Raw genomic sequence first — 19,387 nt, 5'->3', positions numbered from 1 at the left:
AAGGCTTAAAATGGCCACAATGTAGTAGAAAAGCAAACCTCAAAATACTATATTATCTACCTAATGTGTCCCTGCTTAGTCAGAGTACACGGCCTGAAAAGAGCGACCGAGCCCTCCGTCCAGCCCCCTGCAAACACCCTATTACAGCCCTACACCTCCTGATAGGAATGACACTTGTTGTAGAGGGGTGTATATAAGGTTGAAGGACCAAATATAAACTACGGTCAGGCAGGCAAGTCACCAACAAGCAATGTTCACGTGAACTCCACACCAAAAAAAACACGTCGCTTTATCCACTGCGAACGGATCGACCCATGTGTCCTAGGTCAAAAAGTTAGACGCGTAGGCTTATTAAGTAAACACTGCTTATTATCCACACCTCGCTACTTACAGGGCTGAGTTTGCGTTCCCGTAATTTATCGGGCACTGAGCAATGTACGTAGTGTCTGGCTGTTTGCCGCCCGGCTCGTTCTTTACAGTGCGTGGTGATAACGGTTGAGGCTAAAACTTACTCTATTAAGGAGGTCTCCCTCTATCCAGCACCGTGTCCCGCTACCTGGACTCCCCCACACCTTGCTGCCTGTCCATCGCTTATATGGGTCCGATAATAAACATGATGTGACTTGTATGGGATTACAGCTCACAGCGTTCTCCTAATTGAAATAAAAAATATTTTCCCTGATTTATTTGAGGTTCTTTTTCTTTTGGCTGTAAGGCCACGTTCAGACAAGGTGGGTCTCCTTGTGGATTTTCGATGTTTACTCCGCACCGAAAATCCGTAACCGTTTTACGATACAATCCTAGTGGATGGGGTCTTGCAAACCCCTATTCCGATGCAGCTGATTTTCTTCGCAGATATCTGATAAAAAATTGTCAACAAAATCCACGTATAACACTTGCAGATTTGGTCTCGGATTTGTGGCAGAATCTGCGTCGTCTGAACTCCAAAGTTACCTACATACATAGCGGATTTTTCTGCGGATTTCATCCCTTCTACGTTGAAAAGTGCTGCGAACATCCAGAACAGTTTAAATCTCATCCACATGGCTGGGATTGTAATCCGCTGTGGGGAAAGTGGGCGTGGCCACCGAAACCTTTCAAACTTGTTATAATTTCGCCAGAAAACTGGCATTAATTATATTGGAAATGCCAGCTCCTAGGTGGTGTAGATTTCACTCTATGGGGCATAGCAAAGTAGAAACCCATGCCCCCCCCATCAGACCAACACAATCCCCATTGGACAGTTAAATAAATAGAAAACAATAATAAATATACTCTCCTCTCTGCTCCTTTTCTCCCCTCCATCTACCTCATAATTCCAGCGCCACTCATAGATTGAAATGACGACGGGCAGCGTAAGGAATTTGTATGTAGCGCATCACTGATATGTGCGAGCGGCGCTGGAGTGATGAGGGACCCAGAGGGGAAGAAGAGGAGCAACATCACTATGTGCTGACTACATGAATGGGGAGAAGTGCATGACACTGATTGGTCAGCGTCATACACTCCTCTGTACAACGCCCACTTGGTCAATAGTAAAACACGCCCAGTTGTCTATTAAGAAAGTCATTAGCATAAATCTAGAAATAGATCATAACCACGTCAAAATTGATAGATTTTCTAAATATAAAACACTGTTGTTATCTACATTACAGCGCCGATCACATTATGTAGAAGATAGGGCACTTATAATCTGGTGACAGAGCCTCTTTAAGGCTTCCGTTGATTGGTTCCTACACACCATTCAGTCGGAGGGACCCATCAACGGAAAGGCAAACTGAAACCATAGCTTCCATTTGCATTACCATTGATTTCCGTGTTAATGCTTCCATTGCTAATGGTTTTCGTTTGTCTGCGTTCCGTCAGGTTTCCGTTTTTTTTGACGGAATCAATAGCTCAGTCGACTACGCTATTGATTTCGTCAAAACTGCGGAAACCTTTCACAACTCAGACATACGGAAACCATTGGCACCGGATCCGTCACCATTGAAATCAATGGTGATGGAAATGGAAACCTCTGGTCTCAGTTTGTCAGTCAGGGCTCCGTTCCAACGGAGTCCTGACGCAGATGTTGAACGAAGCCTAACCAATCCCCTGCAAAAAGACCGGACAGATTGAAGAGCTTATTCTAGGAGGCCCCTAAGGTTTGCAATAAGGGAATAAAAAGAGAAAAACACGGCGCCACCTTGTGCAGATCAGTCGGTAAAAGGTGAGACAATGATGCCGTATTAAAGGTATTATGCTCACCTAGGTAGGGAGTTAACAAGCATATAAATGTAACCACAGTGCTGCTGCCAGATCCGAGACGGCATCCAAAAGGACCGCTTGAGAGGAGAGTTTAAGCAGGAGAAAAAAGGATCATTCCAAGGGCGCTGCTGAGTGGTGATAATAACAGGATCGAAGTTCGGAGATAATATTAATAAAGAATTTATTGGCTACGCGTTTCGACGATGAACTATCGTCTTCATCAGGCCAAGGTCTGATGAAGACGATAGTTCATCGTCGAAACGCGTAGCCAATAAATTCTTTATTAATATTATCTCCGAACTTCGATCCTGTTATTATCACCACTCAGCAGCGCCCTTGGAATGATCCTTTTTTCTCCTGCTTAAACTCTCCTAAGGTTTGCAGTTACAGATGCAGCACATGGTTTGGGGAAATGACACGGCCATATACCGTTTTTTCACCGCACTGTGCGAATAGACCCTTACGTGGGTTGAGAAATGCCTGCAGCTTCTCTCGTACTCATGGCAACACTTCCTGTCTGTGCTCCGGCCTTTATAGCCAAGTCACCCTGTGTGAAGCCAGCACAATAATCACAAACTAGAAACGAGCGTATGCAAAGCCAAAACTGAGTGTGATCCAAAGCCACAATCTTATAGGAATATTAAGCCTATGTTCACACAGCGGATTTTTCATGTGTAATAATCCGGTATTAATTTGGACGAAAACCATGTCTGAAAACCGAGGCTGGCTGCGGTTTAGCAATAAAAACTGCTGCATTTCTGCCTGCACATGAGCCCCATTTAATGGGGCTAAACTGGCTGTGGTTACCCAACATGGTTTTCGTGGCTAAATACACCACTGAAACCGCATTAAGATGTGATGTCAGTAGTTTGTTTTTCAGTAAGGTGGTTTGCAATTCCGCCCGCTGAAAATTCCGATCTGTCTGAACAGGACGGTTTCTAATTGAAGACAAAATCGCTTGCTACAAACGTCTGATTCCAACGAGGAAAACGCGTCAATCTGTGACAATTCCGCTGTATAAACAAAGCCTAAGATTAAGTGAAGAAAAATAAATCTACAAATCATACGCAATTCCCCATAAACATGCAAGCTCTGCTAAGAATACATGTTTATTATAGGGAGAGGGAGACAAACCTCTGCTGCTAACAAAAGGCTCAGAAAAATGGTAAAATGAAATGTGTCCGATCCCTGTTTTCACCGACATCTAATCAAGGGACAGCAAGGAGGCCCCCATACTCCTTTCAAAGAAAGTTTTAGAAATCCTGTTTTTTATATATGCGATCAGTAAATACGGAGTTAATATAGGGCGTCCTCTCTTCGGGATCCTCCTCTCTTGGCCAGAGTGGAGAGCAGTTCCAAAGAGCGTCTCTCGCTTTGGCTGACTTGTCTTGTATTACACAGACATCCAGTTGATATAAATGGGCACTATGTAATGCTTAGTTTCCCCTGTGGTGGCGCTGCAGGGAAATTTAGCACTTCTTGCTAGGTTTCTTAACAGATTACAGCTGATCGAATGGGACCCCCAGTGATCAGCTTATTGTTAAGGGTAGGAATTGTCCAAAGTGGAGAACCATTTTAAATGTTGCCAGAGTTTTATTTTCCCTCTCTTAGCATTGTGGCTGGTGGTTAGAGGGTGAAACTTTATTGCTCTGCCTTATCTTTTCCACACAGTGCAGACTTTGCATGCACTTTCTAACCCAGAATTGGATCCAAGAAAGGAGACACTTCAACTATTTTCTTTATGTATTTTTTTTTTTCTTTAGGTTCCGTTCCTGATTTCGGCTTAAAAAATGCATGCAAAATCTGCATTGTGTGAACAAGGCCTAAAAGTTTTATTGCAGACTTTGTACAAATATCATAGTGAACAATTTTTTTTCTTCTCCGTTCACCATTAACCTGAATTTTTTTGTATTGTAGAGCAAAGCTGAACTATAACCCTCCAAAATATGACGGTTCCGCATACAAAATTGAGATGGAAGGAATCTCCGTGACTGTCATAAAGGAAATTCTTGACTACATTTTCAGTGGACAGGTATTGTACTGATATAAATTGTGTATCACTATTGGGTGGGCTGCTTCTAAATGAAACATTTATGTAGGTAGTGGATTTGAAATGTGATCCTAGGAGACGCAAAGTGCCCAATGGCCACTGCCACATAAGAGAACACCAGTATTATACATGGTAGGTGGGGGCCTGGTACAGGTTTTGTATTAGGACCATGGATCCTCTGGAGAGAGACCTGTTTTTAATGTTTTATTAAAATCTCTTGTAAATCCAGAAAATAATCCAGTTTATTCAGTATCAATAAATCCCACTTGTTTATATGCATAACATGGTAAAAAAAAATTAAAAAAATTCCTTTTCCTAGTATTAGCACATAATGACATATAAAAGTACAACACTAAACACATTAACTGGTTGCCGACACAGGACGAGAATGCTCGTCCTGAGCGGCAGGTACTTGGCGTATTAGGACGAGCATTCTCATCCTGTGTGACAGCCGTCTGTGCGCGCGATCGAGAGCGGGGAAACGGCTGTAATACACAGCCACGGCCCCGCTCTGACAGCGGAGAGGAGAGAAACATCTTCTCTCCACCGTTAACCCTTTGAACGCCGTGATGACAGCTGATCGCGGCGTTCAAGGAGAGGGGGCTGCACATTCATCGCGTCACAGAAGATAACTGTAACGCGATCAAAGCCCACAACTCGTATGGCCAGACAGCCCAGGGTCCATTGAAGGACCCCAGGGCTGTCTGAACATATTTCCTGTTGTTAGGGCATACTGAGGTCTGCCCTAACAACTGCCTGTGTACGATCAGTGCACAGGCTAATGTACTGGCATATAGATCTATGCCAGTACATTACAGTTACAAAATAAAAATGATAAATCCCTTTATGGGATTAAAAAAAAAAAGTTAAATGAATGTAAAAAAAAATTAATGATAAATAAATAAAAAGAAAAAAAATACACACATTTTTTTATAATAAATAAACTTTTTAAAATAGAAGTCCCAAAACATGAAATAATACAGACATATTTGGTATCGCCAGGACCGTAACAACCTGTACAACAAATGTATGACATTATTTATGATGATCGGTGTAAAAAAACAAATATTAAAACTGCTGCGGAACTGCTTTTTTTTTTTTCTGCATTTTCGCCAATATAAAACCTTTATAGAAATTAAACGATAATTTTTGTACCAAAAAATGGGTCCTACATAAAGTACAACTCGTCCCGCAAAAAACAAAGTCTGATACAACTACGTCGTACAAAAAATAAGAGTTATGAGCGTCGGGATGCAAAGAGGGAAATCTAAAAAAATTGCTCTGTCCTCAAGGCCAAAATTGGCCGCGTCCTTAAAGGGAACCTGTCACCAGCATTTCACCTATTGAATTTTACTCACCCCTCACTGGCCGCTGCTATCAAAAGTTCATTGCCGTTATCCCCGCTCCTAAATTCCTCCTCCGACTGTAAATATTGGTCTGCAAACATTTTGCGCCTTTTATCGTAATAATCTGGTGTCCCGTTGTACGAACATACCAGAATAGGACATCAATGCGCAAGCTCAGGATTTTGTGTGGCAAGGAGCTGTCAATCAAAAGTAAGGAGGCGGGGTAAACTCGGAAATACTTGAGGAATGAAGATTTGACTCTTTTCTGCTCATTAGCATACGGTGTGGGAACACTAAAAAACTGAATACTAAAGCTACAGAGCCGACTAGGAAGACAATTATAGTTTATATAGAAATGATCTTTCACCCACTACCACCAGGTATTGCTGGTTTAATAGGTGAAATGCTGGTGACAGGTTCCCTTTAAAGGAACAGTGTCACCAACATTTTTTTTTTTATATCAGTTTTATGTTAGGGTTTTATTAAAAACGTTTATATTTATTTGTGTGTTACTTTTTTCTATTTTTACACTTTTTCTTCCCTATGGGGGCTGCCATTTTTTTTTCCATTTCTGTATGTGTCGATTAACGACACATACAGACATGGAATACGGCAGCTCCAGTCCCATAGGGACTCCGAACGGGGCCCGTTCCATCCACTTTGGTGTACGCCGTGTGTGTGGGAACGGCGCATGCGCCGCTCCCACACAGTCCGATTTGAAATGCGCGCCGTCCGGCGCCATTTTCCTGTGGACCAGAAGTCGCGGCCGGGCAGTAAGATTACTACTTCCGGTCGCGGCTTCCGGACTTGTGCACATGGAGCAGCAGACGGAGCGGACGGACCGGAGGGAGCGGCGGCGACGACTGGAGCAGGTAAGTGATTTCTATGTATGTTTGTGTTTCAGTGTGTGTTTACTACTGTATGTAAACCTTCTACATTGTGTGTTAGCTCAAAAAATGGCGACACACAGTGTAGGAGGTTAGACCGTTCAAACCCCTAGTTTATCCCGGCACTAGCCAGGATAAAGGAGGGGGGGATTCTGAGAGCTCACTAGAGCGAGGGATTTTTTCCCAATTTTGCAGCATAAAGCAATGTGGTTGCTTTACCACATGCAATGCTGCAATTTTGGGAATTGCTCCATCTAGTGACCAGTGCTGGGAAATATTATAAATTGAATCCAATTTATAATATTTCCTGACTCGTGAAAAAAATAAAAAAGATTAGAACAATGTTTAATCACCTACACACTAATTGTTTAACTAAAAAAAAAAAAAACATGTTTTGCTGGCAACACATTCCCTTTAAGGGGTTAAAGGGAATGTTGGGTTATTAGGGAATTCTAAGTTAATAGACAGCAGACCCTTAAAGAGGATCTGACGGCTGTTCTTGAATTTACAAGTTCTGCCGGATAATCATGGGGGGAGAGCCATTCTGTCCTTAGACGCGGCTAAAGCATTAGATTGCGTGGAGTGGAAATATTTGTGGTCAGTTCTGGAGAAAATGGGATTTGGCCCTAATTATATAAAATGGGTAAAGTTGTTGTATGTAGCCCCGACAGCAAAGATAAGGGTGAATGGGGTGCTATCAGATCGGTTCGCGCTGGAGCGGGGAACGCGTCAGGGATGTCCATTATCTCCATTGTTGTTGGCGGTGGAACCCTTGGCGTGCGCAGTGAGACAACATGAACATATTCAGGGGTTGAGATATGGGGGGGTGGAGGAACGAATTGCATTATACGCAGACGATATGCTGTTATTCATGGCGGATACCGAGCGCACACTACCGTTAGTGATGGCCCTAATTAAGCGGTTTGGGAAATATTCAGGACTACTCATTAATTGGTCAAAATCGGCTCTAATGCTCATGGACCCGGGGGTTATCCAGACTGGGGAGGAGGAGGTGGAGATACCGGTGGTCACGGAGTTTAAGTATTTGGGGGTTAGGGTGACGGCGAAAGCACAGGATTATATGTCCCTTAATGTAATGCCACTGTTAACAACGATAAAAGCCAAAGTAGAGGCGTGGAATAAGTTACCGCTATCGGCTCTGGGTAGGACGAATCTGATTAAAATGATCCTTATGCCCCAGGTGCTGTATGTCCTACATAACTCCCTGGTATGGATCCCCAAATATTGGTTCAGGAGGTTGCATAACCTTTTTAGGGACCTAGTATGGAAGAAGGGGGTACCTAGGATTAAACTGGAGAAATTACAACTGCCGAAAGAGGAGGGGGGCCTGGCTGTGCCCAATGCTTGGGTGTATTATTTAGCTGCCCAATGTCAGCATTTCTGGGGGTGGGAGCAGGAAGAGACATGGGGGTCCAGTGCGCGCATCCTATCCTATCTGGGGGGGGGGGGAGAACCCGTTGGGAGGACTGGAAGCGCACAGCTATAAACGGATGGCGAGTACCAGACCCACTCTGCTTCTCATACACAAGGTGTGGTGGCAGTGCAAGCAATTGCTGGGGATAGGAGAGTGCACTAAATATACACCACTCTGGAGGAATGCTTATCTGGGGGAATTGGGTAAATTGGAAGGGATGCAGGGGTGGGAGCAGCAAGGCATAATACGGTTGAATCAGTTGTACGAGGGAGACATACTCAAATCCTTTCAGCAAATAAGGGAGGAGTTTCAGCTGGACTCCCGCATGTTCTATCAGTACCTGCAGATTCGGCACGCTGTGCAGACACAAGCGGTCAGTGTAGACATGACAATACATGCCGCGGGGGTGTTGGAGCATATTGCAAAAGCAGTAACGTCAAAAGGATTAATTTCATTGGTTTATCGCAGGTTATTGGTGGAACATCTGGGGGATCCTATGGCACCAGTGAAAGCTATATGGGAGAGGGATGTGGGTCCTATTACAACAGACCACTGGGAGGCGGTATTGGCAGCAACATGTACTTTGTCCATTAATGTAGCACAACAAAGATCGCAGTTGTTTCTGATACATAGGGTGTATAGGACCCCGTGGGTGCTGAAACAAATGGGATTAAGAGCAGATGCCAAGTGCCCTAGGTGCCCGGAGGAAAAAGCAGACATCCTTCATATGTTCTGGACATGCGGGAGGTTGGGGATTCTGTGGACGGAAATATTGGAGCTAGTGGGGAGAGTGTTTGAGGTACAGATTCCATGGGATCCTGTGGTAATGCTGCTAGGGTATGTTGGGGATTTGGAGGGGGATAGGATGTCAGGGTTGGCAATCGCTAAAATACTATATCAAGTTAGGAAAGGAATAGCAAAGCACTGGCTGGATGCAGAGCCACCATCAAAACAAGAAATCATAGGGGCACTTAACTCACAGGTTCTGATGGAGTATAGGATATACTCCAAGAGGGGGTCCAAGGTCAAGTTTGAAAAACAATGGGCTAGGTGGATTGATCAATCTGGGTATGCTTCTGAGGAGCTAATGACACTAAGGGCACACGTTCAGGTATAGGGCCACTGACGGGGGGGGGGGGGGGTACATACGGAGAGCAGGCGTAGGATGGGGAATGGAAGAGAAGGAGAGAGGATTGGAAAAGCGGTATCGAGAAGACCGGCTGGGGGGGATACAAGGGGGAGTTGGGGGGAAGGGAATGTTTGGTTGGATATAAATAATTGGGTCTGTTGAAATTTGCTTATACACTGTATGAGAACGTACAATGACCTGTAATAATGTGAAGTTTGTTGAATAAAATTGAACTGATAAAAAAAAAAAAAAAGAGGATCTGACAGTAGTTTATTAATTCCCGATCTCCTAACTAATCTAATAGGCTCTTTGCTGCTGATAACTACTGCGCAATTTTTTTTTCCCAAAAACTTATTATTTGCAAAGTTATGAGCATTTTTCTAAATATGTTAATTTGGCTCTAATAGCCAAATAGGAGGTGACTCTTTCTTTTCTTTCTGGGCGGTGTAATGTTTTCTGTACGACGCTGTCCAATCATCATCATACAGTTCACCCCCTTCCCTGCCCAGCAACACCGTGTGATCATATAGTATACAGCTTCCATTCCCGACAGGGTTTTCATCTAGTGATCTCTCTGGATGTTTCACAGATAGAACTGGTATCATATGAAAGATTAGAATCTCATCTTTCATATGACGCCAAAACCACAGCCGGAGATATGGCTATTTGAAGTGATCCCCCTTCGCTCCAGCCTCAGTCTCTCACACTGTGTGAAGCAGCTTCATGCTGATAGGACAGCGTCAGAGGCTGTGAGGAGGCTCCACCTCAGGAGAATCGCTGCTGTTGACACCCACTTGTCTAGTATAGCCTCATTTGCATATTTGGAAAAAAAAGCTCATAACTTTTAAAATAATAACATTTTGGGACACATGCGCATTACATGATGATTTGCCGTGCATATTTTACTTGCGTCAAATCCACATTGTTATACAATACTCGCAAAATAAATGAGACTTCAAATAATCTCGTCTACAGGTTGCAGAATTTTTCAGCACGTAAATTGACCTGAGGTGCATATTTTAAAATCTGCTGCATGTCAATTTATCTTGCGTTTCCGCCTCAGATTTGTATCTGACAAGTTTATAAAAGAACACCCCAAAATCCACCTCACAAAACTGCACCTATTTCCACATCAAAATGTAAAAAAGCGCACCTAAAAAATGCATAAAAAAAACACTAAGTGCGGATTTTATGTGCGGTTTGGATACAGACTTTCTGCCCCAAATTATGCAACGTCTGCATGTAGCCTTAAAGAGGCTCTGTCACCAGATATAAGTGCCCGGTCTCCTACATAATCTGATCGGCGCTGTAATGTAGATAACAGCAGTGGTTTTTATTTTGAAAAACGATCATTTTTGAGCAAGTTCTGAGCAATTTTAGATTTATGCGTCATACACTCCTCCGTACAACACCCAGTTGGTAAAAAGTAAAAACACGCTCAGTTGTCCATTGACAAACTCAGCATAAATCTAAACTAGCTCAAAAATGATAGTTTTTCAAAATAAAAACCACTTCTCTACATTATAGCGCCAATCAGATTATGTAGGCGACAGGGCACTTATAATCTGGTGACAGAGCCTCTTTAAAGAGCAGTTCCTGCTCGGGAGGATCCAGTACGTTCATGCATTACACAAACAGCCAGTTGTTTTAAATGAGATCAGTGTAATGCTACCTTTTTCCTCTGGTGGCGCTGCAGAGGAATTGAACATCTGCTGCCAGGTTCACCTGCAGGTTAGAGCTGATCGCTGGGGTCCCATTAGTAGAACACCCTGTGATGAGATCATTTTGAGGGTTCCACAGCCTTCTATGTACACAACGTGTGCCAAAACGTGTTCTTTTTGGCATATGTTTGGCCAGTATTTGTCTGCATGCTTTATTTTTATTTAACGGTATTGGAAAGTGTAGTTGTCTACGCTTTTCAATACAAGAACACTCGTTTATAAAAACATACAAAGCCGTATACATTTTTTTAAAAAAGCCAAAAGCAGACCTCTGCAACGGTGTGGCTTACAGTTGCATACGCCTAGGCCCTAGATTTGGCGTATATCCCAAACATGCCCTGCGAATGCCTTTGTGATGACGGTGACCGCTGCCAAGCTGTATACAAAAATATTACGCCACCATCCTGGTCATGAATCTGGTACTATAGGAGAAGGCGGTGTCCTATTTTACTTTACATAAACTGTATACCCTTATCCTAAATCCTGCTAACTGTATACAAATGGTTTTCTTTTCTCTCCCTGGGTAGATCAGGCTGAGTGAAGAAACGATCCAAGATGTGGTGCAGGCGGCCGACCTATTACTCCTTACTGATCTGAAGACTTTGTGCTGCGAGTTCCTGGAGGGCTGTATTACAGCTGAGAATTGCATCGGCATTCGAGATTTTGCACTGCATTATTGTCTAAACCATGTGTATTACCTGGCCACAGAGTATCTCGAGACCCACTTCAGAGATGTCAGCAGCACAGAGGAGTTCTTAGAACTTGGCCCAACGAAACTGAAAGAGGTCCTGTCTCTGGAGAAGCTGAATGTGGGTAATGAAAAATACGTGTTTGAAGCTGTGCTTCGATGGATTTCCCATGACCCTGAAGTGAGGAAGGTGAGTGGTTCACTTGAATGTGGATGATTTGCAATACAAGACACAGCCCATTGACCGACGTGGCGCTGTTTCTTGGAACGCACGCAACGCATACGCACAAAAAACTTTTAAACCACCAAGGGCTTATTCAGACAAGCGTGATCCTTGTCCGTATGCTGTGCGTTGAAACAGTGCACAGCACACGGTCCCATTGATTTCAATGGGGCTATTCAAACCGGCGTGAGTTTTCACGCAGCGAGTGTCCGTTGCGTGAATCTCACAATGTCCTATATTGGTGCGTTTTCACGCACCTAGTTGCCCATTAAAGTCAATGGGTGCGTGAAAACCACGGACAGTACATGGACGCACATCCGTGTGCTGTCAATGTTTCACGCATCAATTACATAGAAATAAATCTGTCATGCTCATGACGCGATGTCTATTAACACTCCCGACACTTCGGTAACGTTTGTGTGGGACTTAATGACAGCACAGCGTGATCTCGCGAGATCACGCTGTAAATGACAGCACAGCGTGATCTCGATGTGCTGTGTGAGTAAGTCCGACACACAAACGTTACCGAACTGTCGAGATTGTGAATAGACATCGCGTCCAAGTTTTTTTCATCTGGATTTAGCCAGTCAGTGAGCCCTCAGTCTTTTGGAACTGCTACAGGTGGAGGGATCAGGGGGCCATTTAGTAAATGCATGTTTCCACTAGACTTTTTTTTTTTTTTCTTCTTGCTAGGTTTTCCTAAAGTTAAAGACTAGTGATAAATACCCTTTTCCTTAAAGTCGGTGCTGTAACACGTTGTGGCAGGTGGGCATGCTTCTTGTATGGATATCCTAAGATGGAGTTCAGTATAAGGCATTCACATGGGGTGGATATGCTGCGTAAATGCATGGTGTACCTGCACTGTGCGCTGCAGGAAATTCCGGGTGAAAAACCGCACCAAACTGGTGCAGTTTTTTGCCCGGAATGTCCGCTGTGGAAAACTGCACCACTAATCCAGCCTGCTGGGACGATGTTTTATCCCAGACCACTGCAGCCTGTGATAAGCTGCAGCAGCGGTCACATGGGATGAAGCGTCATTCCAGGAGGCCGGCTCTATGACATCATCCAGGCTGGCCTCTTGGGATGATATTTCATCCCATGTGACCGCCGCTACAGCCTGTGATTGGCTGATGAAATATCCCAGGAGGCCGGCCTGGACGAAGAAAGTCTTCTGGGTAAGTATAAGATTTTTTTTCTGAGTTGCGTTTTTTGCGGCGGAATCTCTGCAAAACCATACATTTTTGGGCACTGGACAACCCCTTTAATGGGTTACACAAGGGAGCTGATTCCAGGTCCCAAATAATATGCAGCATCAAAGCCTTCATGAAAGACTATTTATACCATTTGAATATACAGTAGATGGGGGTCCTTCGCTTTGGACCGGTCTGTTAGCCAAAGCGGACACCACTCTGGCAGACTGGGCGTAATCCTGTATTACATGGTCTCCTAACCATTTGAGTGGGCGCCATGTAATCTTGCATTTCTGCTGTTGAAAAATTCACCGACAAGGGCGAACAACGGCTTATAGTATACGACATATTATTAAAACTTTTATGCTTGTCAAGCAAATTTCTCCTTTTTTGTTCTTGTAATGCCTAAAGTTTTTTGTTTTTTTTACTCTTATTCCCCCAGGTTCATATGAAAGATGTGACCTCAGCCTTGTGGGTGACTGGCCTGGATTCCAGCTACCTGCGAGAACAAATGCTAAATGAGCCGTTGGTACGGGAGATGGTCAGAGAGTGTAATAACATACCCCTGAGCCAACCACAACAAGGAGAAGCTGTCCTGGCATCCTTTAAACCAAGAGGTTACTCTGAATGCATTGTGACTGCTGGAGGAGAGGAGAGAGCGTAAGTCACCCCTTGCCTTGTCACAAGTTTGCATATAAACACAGCAGCGTATTTACTGACGTTTCAGCAGTACGTACGTTCTGTATATGTAATTGTGACCATGGTGCAGATAATATAATATAATACATACATCTGCTTTTAGGTCCCGGAAGCCATTGGCCAATGTTCGCTGTATGTGCCCGCTTTATGATAGGAATAGACAGCTGTGGATCGAACTTGAACCTCTCAGCATACCACGTATCAACCATAGTGTCCTCTCTGCAGGTATGACATAAATGCATGTGATATGAACTGTGGCAGGAAAGGGAAAATTATCTCGCAGAGAGACCTGAGAGGGGGAAGGGAGGCCCTTGAAGGAACCGGGTGACGGAAATTGGCCCCATGAGATCCAACATGGCTGACAAAAGTCCAGCAATTACTTCCTGTCCATGTAATGGAAAATAGATGATGTCTGGAGCAGAAACGTCTGCGCTTACAAGAGAGAAGACTGCACATAAGGATACATATTATAATTTTTGGTTTTAAAGGGAGTCTCTTACGACTAACACCGCTAGGTAGCTGTCAGGTAAAGGATTTAGGGACATACCTGTTTTCCTGCCATTACTGCTTGGATTAGTGGAAAAAAGAAGTTTTATTCTGCTGCGCCCGCCGAACTAGGAAGAGTCCAGCATTTAGCGCTCCAATCCATCCCTTCTATGCAGTTGATTCAACAGTCAGTCAATCAATTGGAGAGGGAAGGGGTTGCTGCGCCAGATGCCGGACTCTTACTTAGGTGGCCGTGGAAGAATAAAACTTATTCTGTCCACTAATCCAAGCAGTAATCGCTGGAGCACCGACTTGTCAGCCGTCTGGTAGCGTAAAATCTACTGACGTATTCCCTTTAAAAGGGTTATATAGGATTATAAATGATGAGAAAAAGCAAAAAACACGGCGCCACATAGTGCAGGTTACCCAGGTATGGAGTGGTGTACAAGAAGAGTGGTACTCACCTGGTAACGGATGGTAGAAGGCAATAAAGGATAAAGGTACAGCTGCTGCCAGGACTCGGGACCGGTGATTCAAATGAACGACCGCGAAGTTTATGCTGGTATAGCAGGAAAAGGAGTCACCACGGGCGCTGCTGCACTTCAATGGAACCAAAATGCTTGGAAGGTTCAGATCGTTGGTAATAATGTACGGAGGATTGTAAGAATAAATGGAATTTATTAATAATAGGACTACGCGTTTCAATGCCGTACTGGCATCTTCATCAGGTCATGGATGAAAAAACAAAAAGTCACTGTTTAAATAGCCATGTTGATGTTGAAAAACCCGCCAATGTGAACGGGGTCAAGGTGTTTAAGTGACGTCACAGTTCAAAGTTCAAAATACACAGGACCGGAGAAACACACAAAAACAGTAAAATTATGTCATATAATAAAAACAATAAAAAATGAATAGAGAAAGAAGAGTTTAAAATGTATGAAAAGAGAACATAATGAAAACCATGTAATTGAGAAGGTTTGAAATGTAGTACGTAATGTGTGCCGAAGCGACACTGGAAAAATTGCTACCCGATAATATAGAATAAAAATGTAAGTAATTGAAAATATAGGTATGTGCTACAAAATCCAGTGTATAGTACAAAGGTACTAACCTTTATGTACCAGAATTTATATAATTAACAGAATGATAACCATAATGTCGGCAATGATTCAAAGCGGCGATATACATATAAAAAAATGGGAATAGAACAACCCACTAGTTGAGGCAGGCTAAATTTCAGAAATATTAAATAACCAAAATTGTATATTAAATTAGAATATAAAACATTATATATAATATATATATATATATATATATATATATATATATATATATATATATATATATATATATATATATATATATAAATAATATATATATATAAAAGGTAAAGGTGGTAATACATCGGCAATAGGAAAAAAGATTATAATAAATAATTATTTTCATAGAAAGAAATGTCCATATGAATAATACAACAGTAGAAAAAATTACAAAAATTAACAGAACTGTCGGAAAATGACAGAGAGGTAATGGTCTTATAAATTAAAACAAAGTCGGCAAAGCCGATAAATTGTAATAGATGACAAAACGAAATAAGGAGAAAGCAATGTGTCATGAATGAAATTCAAAAAGGGAACATAATGAATAATATATCTGAGGGGGGGAGCATCAAGAATGTATACGAAATTAACTGGTAACATGGTAAACGGGTTATGTATAAAAGTGATATATATGAGATACACTGAAATGTAAAGTCGGCAGGGCTAAAATGTATTAGGTGATACAGTGAAATCGATATCATAGGTACAAGAATTTATGATCATTAATAAGTAGAGGCATAAAGACAAAAATGGTAATAATGATAATGGAAAATGAATAAATAGATTGAAATATAAAATAATAATAATAAAATTAAAAAAAAAAATATAAAAAATATATAATAAAATAATAATAAATAATTAAAAAAAAAAAAAAATTATTAATAAAAAACAAAAAATAACCGGAAAGTAGCATCATAATGTACAAAAAAAAAAAAAAAAAATTAAAAAAATATATATAATGTAACTGTGAAAAATGAAAAAATATAAATATAATTGACAATAATAGTGAATTTAAAGAAAACAAAAACAAAAAAAAAAAAAAAAAATTATGACAGAAGAAGTATCATCATAATGTACAAGAAAATCACCAGAATAAGAGTAATATACCTTCGTAAACACAATAATATAATGATAAGTTGATAATCAATGATGTTTTACCCGCTGAAAACACAAAGTTAAATGATAAATAATAAAGTGATATACTAATCAAGAGTGGATTCGGATATATCATTAAGGCCATCCGGTTGGAGGGTCTTCATTTTAAAGATCCAGTAATTTTCGCGCTGCTTAAGCTTACTAAACCGATTGTTGATGTTAAGTGGAATTTGTTCTATAGGCGTGATACGTATACTACTAAACTGGCTGTTGTGCATGATGGAAAAATGTCGAGAGACACTATGTTTCAAAAAACCAGTGTTTATATTGAATCTGTGATTGTTGATCCTTGTACGTAAACATTGTGTAGTGCGACCGATGTATTGGAGATGACATGGACACTCCAACATATAGATAACAAACGAACTTCCACAGTTGAGAAAGCCATTAATATTAAAAGATTCTTTAGTTACTGCAGATGTGTAGGTAGATGTTTTGTGGGTTATATTGGTACAACACATTCAACGCTGTCGACCACATTTGTAAGAACCAAGAGTCCTAGGGAGCAAGGTGGTGCAGAGTGCCATGGAATTTTTTATTTTACTGGGTGCTAAAATGTTTTTGAGGGATTTGGATCGTCTATAAGTGATGATAGGTCTATCGGGTAATTCTGTTTTTAAGAAAGGATCATTTTTCAGAATATGCCAGTGTTTGTCAAGAACCTCACGGATTTTTTTACTTCCACTATTAAATGATGTGATGAAATTGTTACTAAAATTTTGTTTATTTTTCATTACCTTCTCATGTCGGACGCATGAATCTTGCGAGAGTAGAGCAGCTTTCCGACGTGCCCCTTTAATGAGACTCAAAGGAAAGTTCTTTTCCCTGAACCTTTTTTCTAATATATTGCATTCCTCTATGAAGTCAGAGTCTGTTGTACAATTCTTTCTCACCCTTCTAAATTGACCAAATGGGACATTTTTTATCCATGGGGGATAATGGGCGCTGTTGAAGTTTAAATAGCTGTTGACGTCGACAGTTTTGAAGTGAGTCCTTGTAGTAAATTTGTTAATACTGGTATCAAAAGCAATAGTCAGATCTAGGAAATCAATGGACATTGTAGAAAAGGTATGTGTAAAGGATAATCCTAAACTATTCGTATTAAGGGACTCAATAAAGGATATAGCCTCAGTCTCATTGCCCAACCAGATGAAAAGAAGGTCGTCTATGTAACGCTTATAGAATAAAATTTTGCTTCTGAAGGGGTGATCATGATAAATATACTGGTCTTCGAAATGTCCCATATAAAGGTTGGCATAGGATGGTGCGAACCTCGAGCCCATGGCGCATCCTTTAATTTGACTATAAAATTTGTTATCAAAGCTAAATGAGTTATGATTTAAGATGAAATCAACACATTTGATTAAAAATTCGGTTTGTTTCCCAGACATACAGGTTTTGGTGGAAAGTGTCGTCCTAATGACCTCGAGACCTTTGGCATGGGGAATGTTACTATAAAGGGCCGTTACATCAGCAGTGAGAAAATTGATGGGGTACATAGAGTTAGTGACATTTATTGAGTGAAGTTCTCTTATTATTTGGGTGGAATCTCTGAGATATGAAGGTAGGCTGGTTACTAGAGGTTGAAGATGAATATCAATGAAGTGTGAGAGATTACTGGTTAGGGACCCAATGCCCGATATGATAGGACGTCCAGGGGGATTAGTGATGGACTTATGTATCTTGGGGAGATGATATAGAAATGGCATATTCGGAAAGAGCACATTGAGAAAACCTCTTTCCTTCTTGGTAATAACTCCTTCATGAAAGGCTGTGTCTATTAGGTGAGTGTATTTGGGTATATGAGTGGGTAAGGGGTTAGTTTCTAATCTGACATAAAAACTATTATCATCCAATATTCTATAGGATTCGCCCAAATATTTGTCTTTGTCCATAATTACAATACCCCCTCCCTTATCAGCGGAACGGATAACTATATTATTATTTTTGGCGAGTGTCTTGAGGGAATTTCTTTCCTGATAAGTCAGATTGTCAGGTGTGTTAATGGGTTTGTCAAGGGATCTAAATTCATTCCCTACGAGAGCAGAAAAGGTTTCTAAAAAAGAACCTTGGTGATGTAGAGGATAAAAGCTTGATTTAGGCTTTAAATCAGTGGTAATGATTACAGGGGGAACCGTTGTGATAGTGGGTTCTGAAACAGGAGTTGGTACTGGAGAAATGGGGATCAATTTGGTCATAGAAAAATGCCTAGTCAGGGTGAGCTTTCTGACAAAACGATTGAGGTCCATGAAAAGATCAAAGGTAATCATTACCACTGATTTAAAGCCTAAATCAAGCTTTTATCCTCTACATCACCAAGGTTCTTTTTTAGAAACCTTTTCTGCTCTCGTAGGGAATGAATTTAGATCCCTTGACAAACCCATTAACACACCTGACAATCTGACTTATCAGGAAAGAAATTCCCTCAAGACACTCGCCAAAAATAATAATATAGTTATCCGTTCCGCTGATAAGGGAGGGGGTATTGTAATTATGGACAAAGACAAATATTTGGGCGAATCCTATAGAATATTGGATGATAATAGTTTTTATGTCAGATTAGAAACTAACCCCTTACCCACTCATATACCCAAATACACTCACCTAATAGACACAGCCTTTCATGAAGGAGTTATTACCAAGAAGGAAAGAGGTTTTCTCAATGTGCTCTTTCCGAATATGCCATTTCTATATCATCTCCCCAAGATACATAAGTCCATCACTAATCCCCCTGGACGTCCTATCATATCGGGCATTGGGTCCCTAACCAGTAATCTCTCACACTTCATTGATATTCATCTTCAACCTCTAGTAACCAGCCTACCTTCATATCTCAGAGATTCCACCCAAATAATAAGAGAACTTCACTCAATAAATGTCACTAACTCTATGTACCCCATCAATTTTCTCACTGCTGATGTAACGGCCCTTTATAGTAACATTCCCCATGCCAAAGGTCTCGAGGTCATTAGGACGACACTTTCCACCAAAACCTGTATGTCTGGGAAACAAACCGAATTTTTAATCAAAT

General features: G+C 41.4%; 1 protein-coding gene and 1 long non-coding RNA gene across 3 annotated transcripts in view; one reads left to right on the top strand and one right to left on the bottom strand.

The window, feature by feature from the left end:
* LOC142661277 (uncharacterized) overlaps window positions 1–19,387 on the bottom strand; it is a 201,637-nt gene that overhangs the window by 125,584 nt on the left and 56,666 nt on the right. The gene's annotated exons all lie outside the window — the stretch shown is intronic.
* The window catches only part of GAN (gigaxonin), a 50,073-nt gene that overhangs the window by 6,580 nt on the left and 24,106 nt on the right, over window positions 1–19,387 (top strand). For both annotated transcript variants that reach the window (XM_075838671.1, XM_075838672.1), the window contains 4 exons: window positions 4,165–4,279; window positions 11,343–11,693; window positions 13,359–13,576; window positions 13,719–13,840. In XM_075838671.1, the coding sequence (XP_075694786.1) occupies window positions 4,165–4,279; window positions 11,343–11,693; window positions 13,359–13,576; window positions 13,719–13,840 (806 nt within the window). The remainder of the gene's footprint in view (window positions 1–4,164; window positions 4,280–11,342; window positions 11,694–13,358; window positions 13,577–13,718; window positions 13,841–19,387) is intronic.

Source organism: Rhinoderma darwinii, chromosome 9 (assembly GCF_050947455.1).
Source record: "Rhinoderma darwinii isolate aRhiDar2 chromosome 9, aRhiDar2.hap1, whole genome shotgun sequence".
NCBI lineage: Eukaryota > Metazoa > Chordata > Amphibia > Anura > Rhinodermatidae > Rhinoderma > Rhinoderma darwinii.
The sequence above is the reverse complement of the archived record's forward strand: the minus strand, read 5'-3'. Positions and strand labels throughout refer to the sequence as shown.